Genomic DNA, 14,927 nt, shown 5'->3' on the forward strand with positions numbered 1-14,927 from the left:
AAAAAAAAAAAAAAAGATGAGATCCCATCTCATGATTTTTTTGATAGTTCCTGTGCATTCGGGGTTTTGTTCATGAAGTCTTTGCCTACATCTTCAAGAGTTCTGCCTGTTCTACCTTTAAGCAAAGTGAGTGCTTATAATATGTAAATCTTTAATCCATTTTTATTTTAGTTTAGTGCATGGGGTCTAGTCTTACTCTTCAGCATGTGCAAAGCCAGTTTTCCCAGCAGCATTTATTAAAGAAGCTAGCTTTCTTCCAATGAAGGTGGTGGCTCCTTTGTCAAAGATGAGGTGGCTGTGGGGGCCAGATAGCTTAGTAGACTAAAGCGGACCAGGGTTCGATTCCTGGGGTGCTGGCCCTGCCCCCGGGTTGCTGAGACAGCCTTTGAGCCTGGGCGTGGCGGTGTGCACCTGTAATCCCAGCGCTTGGGAGGCTGAAAACAGGAGGAAGTATGTCTTCAGTTTCACTACAAGTCTGGTCTGTACAATGAGACCCTGCAGACCCTGTACTAAATACATTTTTTTTAAAAAAAAAGGTGAAGGGGCTGAGTGTGTTTAGTATTATTATTATTATTATTATTATTATTATTATTATTATTATTATTATTATTATTATTATTGGCAGAACTGGGAATTGAATTCAGGCCCTTGTACTTGCCAGGCAAGAACTTATTCTACTGAGCCATTTCCCCGGCCCAGTGTTTAGAATTATTTCTGCATTTTCTAATCTGTTCCACTGACATTCAGGTCTGTTGTTTTTTTTTTTTCCCCAGCACCATGCTGTTAATATTACAGTAGCTTTGTAGTGTCATTCCAAGTCAAAGATTGTGATGCCCCCTGCCTTGTCTTTGTTGCCCAGGATTGCCTTTGCTGTTCTAGGTCTCTTCTGGTTCCAAATGAATTTTAGGACTGTTTTCGGTAATTCTGTGAGGTGTGCTACTGGTATTGTGATCAGGATCCCATTAAATCTGCGTAACAGGTTTAGGAAGATGGCCATTTTCTCCATGGTGGTGATCTGCGTATGTTGAGCCGTCCCCACTTCCCTGGGACGGCTCTCGCTTGGCTGCGGCGCACGATCTTCGTGGCGCTCTGCGGCACTCTGTTTGCCAGTATCGTACAAGGATTTTCACCTCTGCGTTCACGAGGGGACTGGCCTGTTCTCTTTTCTTGGTTGGATCGCTCTCTGTTTTTGGTATCAGAGCAAAGCATGCTTCCAGGAACGGGTTTCACTAAAGTTTCACTAAAGAGTTTGAGGTGCAGCAGCACGGCCTCCTCTCAGTTTCTTAAAGAATCCAGCAGTAAATCTCTTAGGACCTGACTTTTCTTTGTTGGCAGGTTTTTAATTATGTCTTCAATTTCATTGACTGATATTGGTTTATTTAGAATTTTTATATCTTCTTTCTTTCTTTTTGTATTTTAGTTCAGGGCTCACTACACAGATCAGACTCCTAGTGATCCTCCTGTTTTCAGCCTCCAAGCTCCGGGATTACAGGCGCACCCCACCGCGCCCAGGCTCGGTCACCATCTCAGCACACCCTGGGGGTGGAGCCAGCAAGGCACACCTGGGATGTACCCCATTCCCTGCATCTGCCTAAGCAGGCGCTTTAATCCACTGAGTTATCTGGCCAGCCCTTTTACATTTTCTTGATTCAGCTTTGGTAATTTATATGTATCTAGAAATCAGTCCATTTTTTTTTTCATCCCAAAAGAGAAGTCATCAGGGTTTAAATGGCAAAGCCACGGGGGGGGGGGGGCACCCAAACAGTTTGGAGTTTCCGCCTTGCTACAACTTGGCCCAAGTATCAGACACGGAGCTCCAGCATTTAATGCTGGGCTTCAGTCTTGTATTGGTCCCATTCCTATTCTCTCCCTACTCCTCCCTTTTGGAATGGGAATGTTCAAACGTTAACTTTCTTTTTATTTTTACAGGCTCACAGTTAAGAGTTCGCTTCGAGTCTCAGAGGCAGCTTTGGACTGGAACTTTCAAGAGTGCCGGAACTGTCCAGAGTGTGACCGCCCAGGCTATTTCTCTGCCTTTCTTCCTTGCCAGTCAACTATGGACTAAAGAGTGTCAGCCAAAGTGAACCTCAAGTTGTAGGTGCTGGGCACCGAGTCTCAAATGGCTGTTGCAGAATCCCATTCCGGGCTTGTCTTTAGGCTCTGTTGGTGACATCTGAGGACAAGTTCAAGTCAAATTCTGCTTTTCCTGATAGGCAGCAGCTTCTCAACTGTAAACTTTCCAGTAAACTTAACGTGTGTTAAGGTGTACAGTTCATTTGGTTGTCCTTTATCTCAGGGGCCAGCATGGTGTGGCATTGTGTGGCAGCCAGGGGTTGAGCCAATGCACCCACTCTGCCGATGGGGCAGTCCTGGGGGTGGGTCTCCTCGGCCAGCTGCCCCTTCTTCAGTGTGCAGGCCTGGTATGGAGGTGAGATGGAGCGCTGTGTGGTGGAGCATACTTGTACTTGGAGCCATCCTGTAAGTTCAGTGGGTAACTGTGGTCTGAATCATAAGCGCTCAGGTCCCCACAGGTCACAAAAGGCACAATAATGCGGGTGGGACCATCCAGCTGGTTGAAATCTGAGTCGTATGAGTGGTCCAGCAGAGGCTTTGTTAGGTCAGCCACGAAGCCCTCAGGAGGGTCATAACCCCGACAGACAGCGAAGGCCTTGATGCTGGAATTTTGGCTGCTCCTGGGCTTAGCGCAAAGCACGGTGGAACAGAAGACTCGCAACTGGCTATAGAGCAGCGTCACATCCCAGCCTCGGAATATCTTGGCCACAAAGCAGGCCCCTGGCTTCAAGACATGGGTAGCAATGTTCAAAACAGCTAGCAGGAGCTGGGCCTGCATGAATTCATCAACATCATGGAGGCCCGTGACAGCAGGAGCCCCGTCACACACCACTAGATCTGCATGGCAGCCCTCAACGCGCTGGATGGTTTCCTTGGCAGTAGAAAGCTGGGTGATGTCTCCCTGGATCTGTATCACGCCTGGTAGGGGAGCCATAGCCTGCAATCCACAGCTACCACACGGCCAGGGCCCTCACCCCCAATCTTCTACCTCAGCTCCTGGCTCCAGCTGCCCGGGCTGCACACAGGTCGCCTGGCTGAGTCACGCCTTGGAAGAGGCAGAATTCCTCAGCGAGCTGTAGCAGTTGAAGGCGCTGCGGGCCTGCCAGCCATTCTCCTTGGCCGACCAGTAGTACACGCCCCGCTTGGCCTTTGACGTCTGGCCCAGCTCACACTGCTTGCCCCCTTGCTGACAGCAGATGCCAGCTAGATCAGTAACAAGGTGAATGGGCCACCAATTACCTTAGCTGGTGGGACAAGCTGGCAGCAGGCCAGTCCAAAAGCAGCCCGAGCCTTGGCAAGCGCGCCAATGACAAGAACTGGCAGGGCCTTGGTTTGTGTTCGTAGCTGACTCGGAGGCCTGACACACGTGCCTACCTAATGCTTAGCGCAGCGGGGCCAACTGGGCATAGCCGAACCCCAAAGCGCCAGTGCGGTCTCAACGGGACCCAAACCTACCGCACTGATCCGTTCACTTCTTCTGTACTTTCCATCGTAGAATACAGGTTCTCAAGACAAGTATTTATGATCTTCTGGGTTTGGCAGGATCTGTTTATTTCACCCTTTTTCTTCCTAATGGCATATATTTGAGTCTTTTCTTTTTTATAAGATTAGCTAAGGGTTTGTCAATTTTATTTAATCTTCCAACCAATTCTTCTGTTCATTGATTCTTTGTATTGTTCTCTCTCTTTTTTTTAAAATTTATTTTATTTTATTTATTTGTGTGTGGGGGGGGGGCAGCTCAGCCCACCAGGGGCCGGGGCTGGCTGGCATGTGGTGCTGGGGATTGAACCGCAGTCCCTTGTGCTTTGCTAAGCTTTTTCTAAGTAGGTGCTTTAGACCACTGAGCCATCTCCCCAGCCCTGTATTGTTCTCTTAGCCTCCATTGTTTGTTGGTTTTTCCCCCCACTGGGATTGAATTTAGGACTTTGCACTTGCCAGGCAGGCACTTGTGCCACTAAGCCATATCCCGAGCTGCATTACTTTCTGCTCTGACGTAATTTCTTCACTCAGATAGGCTTTGGGCTTGATTTGCTCTTCTTTTTCTTTTCTTTTCTCTTTTGGCTGGTTCAGCCCGCCCTGAGGGAAGGGCTGTTGCAGCGTGTGGTGGTGCTGGGGATTGAACCATGGTCCCCTGTGTCTGCCTAAGCTTGCCTACGTGGGCACTCCAGACTGCTGAGCTACCTCACTGGCCCTTGACTTGCTCTTTTTTTTTTTTTTTTTTTTTTTTTTGTAGAAGCTTGAGGCTCAACATTAGCTTGTTTATTGGCTCTGTTTTTCTGATACAAGAACTCACTGCTATTAAAAACTGTTTTACTCTTTTTTTATTTTTGATTTTATTTTATTCTTTTAGGGGTTTTGTTTTGTTCAGGGTCTTACTACACAGCCCAGACTTGTAGGGATCCTCCCAATTTCTGCCTCCCAGTGCTGGGATTACAGGCGTGCACCACCATGCCTGGACTCCATTGTCGCCTCAGCGTGCCCGGGGGCGGGGCCAGCATGACACGCAGAGCCAGGGACCAAACCCTGGCCCCTGAGCTTACCTAAGCAAGCGCTTAGTCCACTGAGCTATACCGCCAGCCCTGAGCTATACCGCTGGCCCTGTTTCGCTCCTAAGACTGTTATCATTGCATCCCAAAAGGTCCTATGTGTTTTATAGCATTATCATTTAATCGTAGCAACTGTCTCTAATTTGTTCTTTAATTTCATCTGCGACTCCTTGGTGGTTCTGGAGTGTAACTTAATTCCCACGTGCTTATGGATTTTGTTGCAGGCTGATCTGATATTATGCATGGGATAGTTTCAATTTATTTCTATTTACTTGCGCATGTTCTGTGAACTAGTATATGCTCTATTTTGGAGAAAGTCCCAGGTGCTGCTGAGAAAAATGTGTATTCTGGTGTTGTAGGGTGGAACACCCTCTAGAAACCTACCAAGCCCATTTGTTCAAAAGTTTGGTTCAGTTATTTTTGTTGTTGTTGTTCTGTCTGGTTGATCTATTTGTGGCAGTGGAGTTCGAGGTTGCAGGTTACAATGGTACTAGTGCTTGTCTGATTTCTGGTATCCCTCAATATTTGCAATACCCAGCTGGGAGCATGGGTACTTGTTGCATATTTATTTGATTGTTGTCTCTCCCTCGTGGATTGTTCCCTTTCAAGGATTCAGTGCCCTTCCCTCTGGGTTCATGGCGTCGTCCACATTCCCTCTTTCTAGACTGTCCTTCGGATCGCCTCTCTGTCTTTTGGCTGAAATCAAGGGTAGACTGTCCTTCAGCCCATTTTGGAGTGCTGGTTTGGTGGTCATGAATTTCTTCAGATGCTCTTCGTTATGGAAGTATCTTTCAATTTTGAAAGATAGTTTGGTGGGGTATATCAACAGGAGTTGGAGGTTCTCTTCCATGAGAACTTGAAACACCTCATTCCAAGCAGTCCCTGACTTGAGGATTTGTGCTGAGAAGTCTGCTCTGATTCTGGTGGACTTCCTTTACAGGCGATTTGTTTCTTTAATAGCTTTAGTATTCTGTTTTTGTGTTGAATTTCTGGAATCATGAGTATTAGATAGCTTGGTATAATTTTTTTATATGGGAGTTCTGTATGTCTCCCTTATGTGCGAGTCAATTTCTTTTTCCACACTTGAGAAGTTTGCTACATTGTTTTTTTTTTTTTTTTTTTTTTTTTTTTTTTTTTTTTTTTTTTTTTTTTTGTGGATCCGGGGATTGAACTCAAACCCTTCTGCTTGCCAGGGAAGTGCTTATTCCACTGAGCCATCTCCCTGGCCCCTACCATTACTTCTGTGAACAGGTTTTTTTGTTTTGCTGTACATTATTTGCACTACCTCCTGCTTTTTCATCGACTCCGATCAATTCTGTGCTATTCTTCTTGGCATCATCTGGCAGCTGTTGGGTAGGTTCGTCATGGTCCCCTGCCACTTTCAAGCACTACTTCTGTGATCACTCACCACAGCCCTGTCCTCCAGATCTGATAGCCTCCGTATATTGCCTCCCTCTGCTGCACGCCTTCAGTGCAATCTCCAACTTTCTGGGCATCTGTTTGAATCTGTTTCCTGCACCCCATCTCTTTTCCAAGTGGAGTGTTCGTAATTCCTTCCTTTTCCTAAGCGCCTCTATTTTTCAGTCTGTGCCTGCTCTACAGTCCCCACGCACGTCTTTCATTATGATCACCGTCTCTGCAGGTATCTGGATTATGTCCAATCGTACTGTTTCCCTGGAGCTCATTCACCTGCTTTGATATTTCCGCTGTTGCCCATTCACAGAGTCCAGGTGGGTAGCTTTCGAATTCTCCTACCTCACAGTCCCCCGGGTTTGCCTTTGGAGAGCTGGAAGTCTGGGATTGCACCTTGCTTTCATGTCTTATTTTCCTTCTTTTTAAAAAATTTTATTTCCTGGGTTGATGCGTGCGAATAGTTTATGGCAGGTAGCTTTATTGCTAGTATTCAGAGCCCATCAGAAATGACTATTTCTCAGAGGTGTCTTCCAGGTGTAGCTGTGTGGAGGACCGCCTGAGCAGCCCTCCTTGAAAGAAGAGCGACTGTCTCCATTTTGGCTGAGGCTGACCCTATTTCCTTGTATTGAAACGTGCAGAGCTGACGAGGACTTCTCTTTATCCTTTTAGTTGGCCTTAAGCAATGTGTATTGGTCTAGCTGAGGGGCTGGTGATAGTCTTTGAAGGTGGCAGGCGTGTTTCCCTGGTAACCTACACCTGATGCTCTCTAATGTGAGCCGGGTGGAGACAGGATGAAGAGCCAGTGCTCCACACCGCCAGCTGGGATCGAGCCTCTAGACAGAGGCTATGACTTCCTGGGGCTTGAAAGATTATATCAGAGCCAACGCACCAGACCCCCAAAACATTAGATACTATCTCAATAGCATAATTCACATTACTTTCTCTGCATGCCCTCTCTGCATATGGCGGAGGTAAATGCAGGCCACCCACCTAGCCCAACTCACAGTACTCACCTACTTCCCACAGTTCTCAGCCATTCCTCCTCAAGCCCCTCCTCCTCCACTGAATACAACCCAGGTGTGGTCCTGGGTCAGCCTCTTCCTTCTGGAAAGCCATCTTTGTGGCTGGACTTAGGGCCCCTTGACTCCCCAATAATTATAAATATGTTTTAGTGCCTTTACTTTCACCATGGGTTGCACTGGATTAACTTGGTGGGATTCCAATAACACATCTGTGGGATCAATATCATACAAATATTGACTTCTTGGACCGAGACAAGAACCTGGAGGGGACTCCTACACAGCTGGCTTTTGGGTTTTGAGTCTGCTGCAAGATCTACATCTTCCATTTGTTGGGGATGAGAAGCTGCTGCCCATTTGGCCCAGCCCCTGGTTCTTTGGCCCTGGCCTATGGCATTGGTTATGACTGTTAGGCAATCTCAGTCTTGGTATATGAAGAACAATTAATTAAAATAAAAATACCACCTTGACTAAAGTAGTGCAATCAATCATAACAGCATCAAACACAGCCTCAAAAATTGCAAATTGTGGTAACTATTAATCTGTCACCTTTAACCATATGAACACAAGTTATAGTTATATAGTAAGAGGGGCCAGGGAGATGGCTCAGTAGAATAAGCGCTTGCCTGGCAAGAGCAAGGATTTGAGTTCAATCCCTGGTTCTGCCAAAAAAAAAAAAAAAAAAGTTATATAGTAAGATCTAAAAACAGACCAGGAAATTGTACACAGTAAATGTCCCTATGATTTTACCCTAGGGGAGAAATTTTTTAAGGGCTAGAGGGAAAAACAGAACTAGAAGAAGCGGAAGAGATTAGAAGCAAGGCTGGAAGACCAAGGAGTAAACCCAGCAAGGCAGCCACAGCTTTACAGTGGGGTGCTGGGTAACCCCAGTGAGCCTGCACCTTTAGTTCTACTGCAGTTCAGGATGGTTTCTGGCTGTGAGGCTGGAACCCGATTTGTCCAGCCCACAACTCTCCACAGGCTTGAACTCAAACCCTCGACCTCCTGCCGATCTATACTCAGTTCCACCTCACCCTGAGACCGAAGCCTCTAGATGGAGCCGGCCCACAGCTGCCCTGAGTGCCAAGCTCTTGTGGCCCCTCTGCAAAATGGCTACCCGCCATTGCCCTCTCCTGGGCAACGTCTGAACCCGAGTAACTCTCAGCCTCTGCAGTCTGCTGCCTCCACTTCTCCATCCCTTGTGGCATCTCTCCGAGGAGACCTCAGGGGTTACCAGTAGTCACCACGTGTCTGCAGGCTCCAGGTCACCCTCCCACATAGTGAGTCCGGGCTCGGGGGAAAGTGCTGCCCACCTCCTCCTTGTGCACTGAAGTCACTCTGCGCTCTCCCCGTGGGCTTCAGCCCTCACACCCAGTCCTGAGCCACCCTCCAGCCACTTCACACGGCACGGGGAACCTTCTAGAAGCAGGGGCCCAGCCCTCATCTCTGAACTATCCCAACCTCTGTTCCTTGATAAGCAGCTGAACTTTGGTTTCTTGTGCTTTTTGGTTTTTTTCTTTGCTGGCTGACTCACCACACCCTGGGGGCAGGGCTGGCACAACTTTCACCAGGGGTCAAACCACAGTCCCTGCACTTGCCTAAGCAGGCGCTTTAGACCACTGAGCTATCTCGCCAGCCTGGGTTCTTGTTTCTATTTCTGCTCTGCAGCTCCCTGGGAAACAGGGCATTAGACGGTCCTGGTCACCATATCATGCCCCAGAATATGAATCTGAGAGCACAGCAGAGGGCAAGCAGAGGCAACCCAGACAGGTCGACACTCACCGTGACCACAAGCTGGGCTATGCTCAGAGCCAAGTACAGCCCACAAGGCTAAGAGCTGCACTGCAGCCACACGGGCCCCTGACAGGGAGGTGTGCAGATCTCCCAAAGGGCACAGAGGCAAGACCTGGCCAGACCTGAGGTGCCTGACACTCGCCCCGCTACCTCCCAGAGAGCAGGCAAGCTGTGAGGCCAGGCCAGGGGGAGCATGCAGCCTTTTCGGGTCCAACTGCCAGGCTGGCTTTGGAAAAGGGCAGTACCATAACCCTGAGACCCCTCACCGAGCACAGAGGTGGTCTCCACAGCCCCAACAGGTCAACCCTGGTGTCTAGGCCCCACGGTCTAGCCATAGCTAAACTGAGAGCAGTCTCTGCTCTGGAGAACTGCCCTGCTGAGCCCTTCCCCAGGGTCCACCCAAAATGAAAGGCAGATGACCTGCTTGCTGCTTGACCCCAGGGGGCTTCACATAGAACCTGCATGGAGCCAGGGTCCTGAGAACCAGTGAGCTGACAGGCCAACGAGCCAAGATGCTGGAGCACACCAGAGACCTGAGTAGACCTCATGGGCCTGTGAGAGGGGGCAGGGGCAGGAGCAGAGCTACCCCAGCTGCATCACCAGGACCCCCGACTCAGTGCTCTGCCTCCCCAGGGACGCCCTCTGGGACAGCCTGGCTGGGTGCAGGGCGCTTGTGACCTTCTCACACCGAGGGAGACCTCTCTGCAGTTGTGTGCAGAAACTAAAGGCACTTGTCACTGGATGCCCACCCTGGGCCAGTGTCCAGCTCGTAGCAGGGCTTCCAGGACACTGCCTGCGTGCACTCCCAATCTGTTCACCAGAGGCGCTCTCTTCAGGCCCCACCTGCCTGTAACGCTTGGGACAGAGAAGGGGAAAGACGTCCGTCACCTGTTTGGGACTGAACTTCCTTGGTCTGGGTTGGCAGCCCCTGTCCTTCCAGAGTGCTCAGTGACCCTAACTCCCAGATGGGGGGAGCCATGAGCCTCAGGGCAGGCTCACAGGAGCCCTCATTCCTGGCATTCCTCTTGGGCAACAGGTAGCACTGCTGCCCATTTTATAATCAGGAAAATGAAGCTTTGAGAGGCAACCTGTCACCCAGTGACACAGATGTTGGCAACTGCGCAGACGTTAGAACCCCAGTGTACCAGGGGCCGGCCAGCCGCGAGGGTGCCCTTGGCCCCGCCCTCTCCCAAATTCTGCTGCACCACACCCAGCCCCCAAGCCCAGCTATATCCTGAAACTGCTCCGGCCTAGTTCTGGCTTCCCATGGACTGTGTGCAGCAAATGTGCTTCCCCAGCTCAGGGGCAACGCTGGGAAGGGCGTCACGACCACGCCAGGGACACTGGCCACTCCCGAGTGTGGCAACCAGCAGTCCCACCACCGTTTCTCACCCAGTGCCCTGCCAGGCTGAAGCCCCATCCCAGGAGCCCTGAGTTCAAACCCCTCCTTTGTAACTTCCGAGGAATTCATCTGAGCCTCAATTTCCATAAAATGGGGACAAAATTGGTGCCTTTGTCCTACACTTGCTAAGAATAAGCTTCCAGCTGTGTGCCGCCCAGGCCAAGCAGGTGGCTGCAGCTTGTGACATCTGAACAGGAAGGCAGGCTCTGTTTTTACCATAAAGAAACTGCAAGACAAATTGGAAGCCAAACTTAAAAAAAAAAAAAAAAACCACAACACATTTATTTCTGTAAACTGTTTGGTGCCAAGCTGATCTTCACACCCCATACAGTACAGTTTTCTTCCAAATGAAAGGAGCAAGGTACAAAGGAAAAGAGCCCTAGCGAGTGTGCTCACGGGGAACCAAGCCAGTCTCGTCTTTCTTCAGGCCCAGCAAAGCCCATCTTGGGGCGGGCAGGCGGGAGGCCAGGAGCCGGGAGGCCCATGCCCCGCAGTGCCTGCTTTCATCCCGTCCCTCTGGGAGCCCCTGAGGTCAGCCTGGAGATGCTCCCCCGTCACCCCAGCCTCAGCTGTCTCCTCACTCCCGGGAGCTGTCAGCCCCAAGGGTGGGGATGGGGGTTCCAGACCCCACGGCAAAGCTACTGCCAGGCACGTTTTAAGGCAAATGTTATCGCTTCTTAGTTGGTCCGAGCCAGACCTAGACTTCTCACCAGCGAGCAACACCGTCTCCATGCAGCTTTGGGCAGGGTGCGATGAGGGCCCAGAAGCGTTTCCAGGAGGCCTGCACCCACTGGTGGTCAGGGTGAATGCTCGGGAAGGCTACAGCAGCCTCCCGTGCAGCAGCAGCCTGGCAGGAAGCAAGAGGCCCAAGAAAACTAAGATAGCACAGGACAGGGGCCAGAAGCAACTGGAGGCCTCGGTGCTCAGACCAGGCGAGCTACGAGGAACACAGGAAGAAGACCGGGGACCGGGGCCACCCTGGGAGGCACCTGGGATTGACCATGTGCAGGACCTCAACAACAACATGATTTCCTCTAGGGAAAGAAATGGGGGGGGGGAGATAAAGAAAGACACCCCTTGAGCATTGAGAGATAGGACACAGTGGGGCCAGGGGGGACGCGGAGGGGCTCGGGGCTGCAGACCCAGCGGCAGGCGTGGCCTCCACTGCCTGTCCTCTCCCTGGTGGGCTGGTGGGCCATGGGTGTCAAGGCCAGCGGCCCCTCCTGGTGGGCGGCTGCAGGGCGGCAGGGGCTACTCTGTCTGGGCGTCGTAATTGGCGCCCCCCGCCTTCTTCAGCTCACTCTTGATGAAATCTTCCTCCAGCTCCTTCCGATCACTGATCACGAACTCTTTAGCGAAATTCTGCAGGAAAAGGAAAGCACAGAGGGTCAGGAGGAAGGGAGGGGGTGGCGCACCGCTCAGGCAGCGGGCTGGGCTTTCCACACCCAAGACATCCACGGAGAACAAAAGCAGCAGTGCAGTGCCCCTGCCAGAAAGTGGCCAGGCAGACCCCGGGGGCGGACACACAGGTGCCGTGTGGTCCATGGCAGGGCTCGACTGGGACGTGATGTGACTCCAGCTGCCACTGCCTGGCCAGGTGACTTTGGGCAAATCCCTCAGTTCCTCCTCTAGGAAAGCCTCGCTTGTCACAGCAGCAGGTCAGAGTCTGTCACCAGGCACCAGGCTTGAGAGGAAAGGGAAGAGATGGGAGGGAGGGGAGGAAGGGAAAGGGCCTGAGGGAGAGAGAAGAGAAGAGAAATGGTGGGTGCTCTGGCTTCAAGTGCGTGTCCCCACGTCCCAGGCATGGTTGGCTCCCACAGGCCACTTTGGCCACTGCCACCCACAGTGACACAGGGGCTTCTAGCCAGGTCTGAGCTCAGTCTCATGGGGCATAGTTACTTAAGCATGGGGACTTGGTTTGTATTAAGCATGGGGACTTGGTTTGTATTCGTTCAACAAATGGCAAGAAGGATGGGGTGTGTTTCAGTGCCCGTGGGCATGCAGGGTCCCCAGTGACCCAGGGCCACCCACCTGTCCACACAGCAACTGGCAGGCTCAAGGAGCCCTGCGATGAGCAGTCGCGCTGTACGTGGATCATGAGACTTCAATAAACAAGGGAAACTGCAGCTGCCAAATGTACAAAGGACCCTGCAGGTGAAAGAATGAGCCACCCAAGAGGGCATGGGAACTAACATGTCCAGCCGCGCCATGCTGGAGCACACGCAACTGTCCTGTGACCCACGAGACTCCGAGAGGTCCACCCAGAGGGTGACAGATCCAACCTCACAAGAGCTCTGCCAGCAGCCAAGGGCATACCCAAACACGGCCTGCCAGCACACCTGACATTCGGGGGGAGTGTGATATGACAGCCACCCCCGGCCTCGGCCCGGTCACACACGATGCCCATAAAAGGCAACTCTGCACCACAGCACACAGACCAGGGAGCACAGCCAGGAACAGGAAGCGACAGAAGTGTTCTCCAATTCTGCAACACAACCAGAACTCGCTGACTGGTACAAAAGGGAGAGCTGCCTCTACAGCCCCGAAACCAGATCTCGCCCACAGAGGCCTACACACGGCCGCCAGGATGAGCAACGCTAGCTGCACTTCAGGACAAGGGGCCAACACCCCTCCCTCCCCAGGGGCACACACTGAGGTCCCGCAAGAGCAAATCTGCCTGCCTACAGCCTCCCTCCTGGGGAGAAGACAGTATCATTTTTTTAAAAAATAGGACAGTTTCAATAATCAATACATTGTAATCTTCTTAGTGGTTATCCATAGTACAAGAAGCCGATAGGCTATTCTGTCCAAACACTATTAGTACACCTCTTTCTTCTCATTGAATTAAGCGAAAGTAGCTGTATATCTATCCTAACTATTTTGCATATATAAATACAAAATGATCTTTCCTTTGCATCCCCTTTTTTTTTGTTTAGTCCTGTCAGAGGTGGGTATTCTATTGGCATCTAAATACTAAGGTGTTTGAATTCAGCTACACAATCCAATGCTGCAAGACAGTATCTTGCGACTTGTACAACACTGAACGTCCCACGTGCCACAAACTAGGCCCTTTGAAACGGCCAGTGGGACACAAAAGCCCTCCACCTAACACCCAATGTAATCCCAGCACTTAGCAGGCTGAGGCAGGGGGGTCTCTGAGCTCAAGGCCTTCCTGGGCTACACAGCAGGACCCTGACTCAAAAAATTTTAATAAAAAAATGGATAATTTTATGGATAAGAAAATGTCACCCCAATTTTAAAAAGAAGACAAAAGTCTCTGGAGCACCAGGAGAGCCTTCAAGGTCAAGCTCTGCCACCTAAGCCACCAGCGGAGCAGGACTGGGGAAGCAGCATTCACGGAGCAGGCGGGCACCAGGCGCTGCGCACGTTCGGGAAGCCTCTCCTGTGCTTAGCTAAGATAAAGCCCTGGGGCTGAGCTGGGCCCCGCCAGAAGTGGGCGTCCTGGAGCCTTCTCGGGGCTGTGGGCTGAGTCGGAAAGCGGAACTGAGCAGCCGCCTGGGGAGCGGCGGCGCTGCCAGGCAGGAAGCGGCCTGCCCCTCTCAAGGAAGTCCAAAGTTCCCGGCAGCCCGCGATAGCCATATACGGCAAGGTGAAGAACCAGCACCCTAGAGGTCTTCCTCAATCAGCTATTAAGAAACCTAGTTTAAGAAGAAAGAAATTTAGGGCCAGGCATGGTGGTACATGCCAGTAACCTAGCCCCGTGGGAGGCTGAGGCAGGAGGACTGCAAATTTCAGCCCAGCCTGGACAACAGTAACAACTTAAAGAGCCCCTGTCTCAAAACAAAACAAAAAGGCTAGGGATGTAGCTCGGTGTGAAGGCCTAGCATTCAACCCCAAGCACAGCACAAAATAAAAAATACAGCAATAAATTTGATAAGGTTGAAGAAGCCTAAAGGGAAAGACAAACAATGCAAACCTCAAACCACAATGTGCAGGAAAGCAAACCTGAGCGACCTCAGGAGCAACACAGGGCAGCAGCATCCAGCTCAGTGAGGTTAGGGGGGCAGTGCCGTAGGTGGATGGAGTCTCCCCGAAAGGTTGTGGAACCACAGTCCATGCAGCCCCACCCCCAGGGCCACACAGCAGACACAAACCAAAAGAACCAAAAGACAAGCAAGAGAGAAGTTCCAGATTGCACTAAAAAGGACAAGAGGCAGCTGCATGGTCTCTGGGAGTGCTTGGGGAAACGGAGTCACCACCCTAAACAGGCTCACCACCTCTGGGTGCCCTCAGCCGGTGGCCGCTCCTTCCCAGCTCAGCAGACAGCAGAGGCAAAGGAAGGCACCTCGTGTTTTGAGCTGACTATAAAAAGGAACCTGGAAACTGGGTGTGGTGGTGCACGCCTGCGATTTCAACACCCAGGAGGCTGAGGCAGGAGGATCCTTGTGACTTCAAGAGCAGCCTGGGCTACAAAGTGAGCTCAAGGCCAGCCTGGGATATATAGCAAGACCCTGTCTCAAAAAGACAAAAAAAGAAGAAAGAAAGAAAAGAAAAGAAAAAAGTGCAGCAGCCAGGGTTCAATCCCTGGCATACCGTGCCAGCCCTACCCCCAGGGCACGCTGAGATGGTGATTGAGACGGCATGGTGGCACGCACCTGTAATCCCAGCGCTTGGGAGGCTGAAAACAGGAAAATCACTACAAGTCCAATCTGTGCAGTG

The 14,927-nt window shown here is 51.1% G+C and overlaps 1 protein-coding gene and 1 pseudogene across 1 annotated transcript in view; both read right to left on the reverse strand.

Moving 5' to 3' along the window:
* Nucleotides 1–2,258: 2,258 nt before the first annotated feature.
* On the reverse strand, nucleotides 2,259–3,043 carry LOC101572629 (annotated as a pseudogene).
* Nucleotides 3,044–10,515: 7,472 nt separating this feature from the next.
* Nucleotides 10,516–14,927, reverse strand: part of Cotl1 (coactosin like F-actin binding protein 1) — a 32,719-nt gene continuing 28,307 nt past the window's right edge. The window contains exon 4 of the mRNA XM_004644966.2: nucleotides 10,516–11,609. Coding sequence (XP_004645023.1) covers nucleotides 11,499–11,609 — 111 coding nt within the window. The 3' untranslated portion in view covers nucleotides 10,516–11,498. The remainder of the gene's footprint in view (nucleotides 11,610–14,927) is intronic.

This window comes from Octodon degus, unplaced genomic scaffold (genome assembly GCF_000260255.1).
Source record: "Octodon degus isolate 3935 unplaced genomic scaffold, OctDeg1.0 scaffold00215, whole genome shotgun sequence".
Classification (NCBI taxonomy): domain Eukaryota; kingdom Metazoa; phylum Chordata; class Mammalia; order Rodentia; family Octodontidae; genus Octodon; species Octodon degus.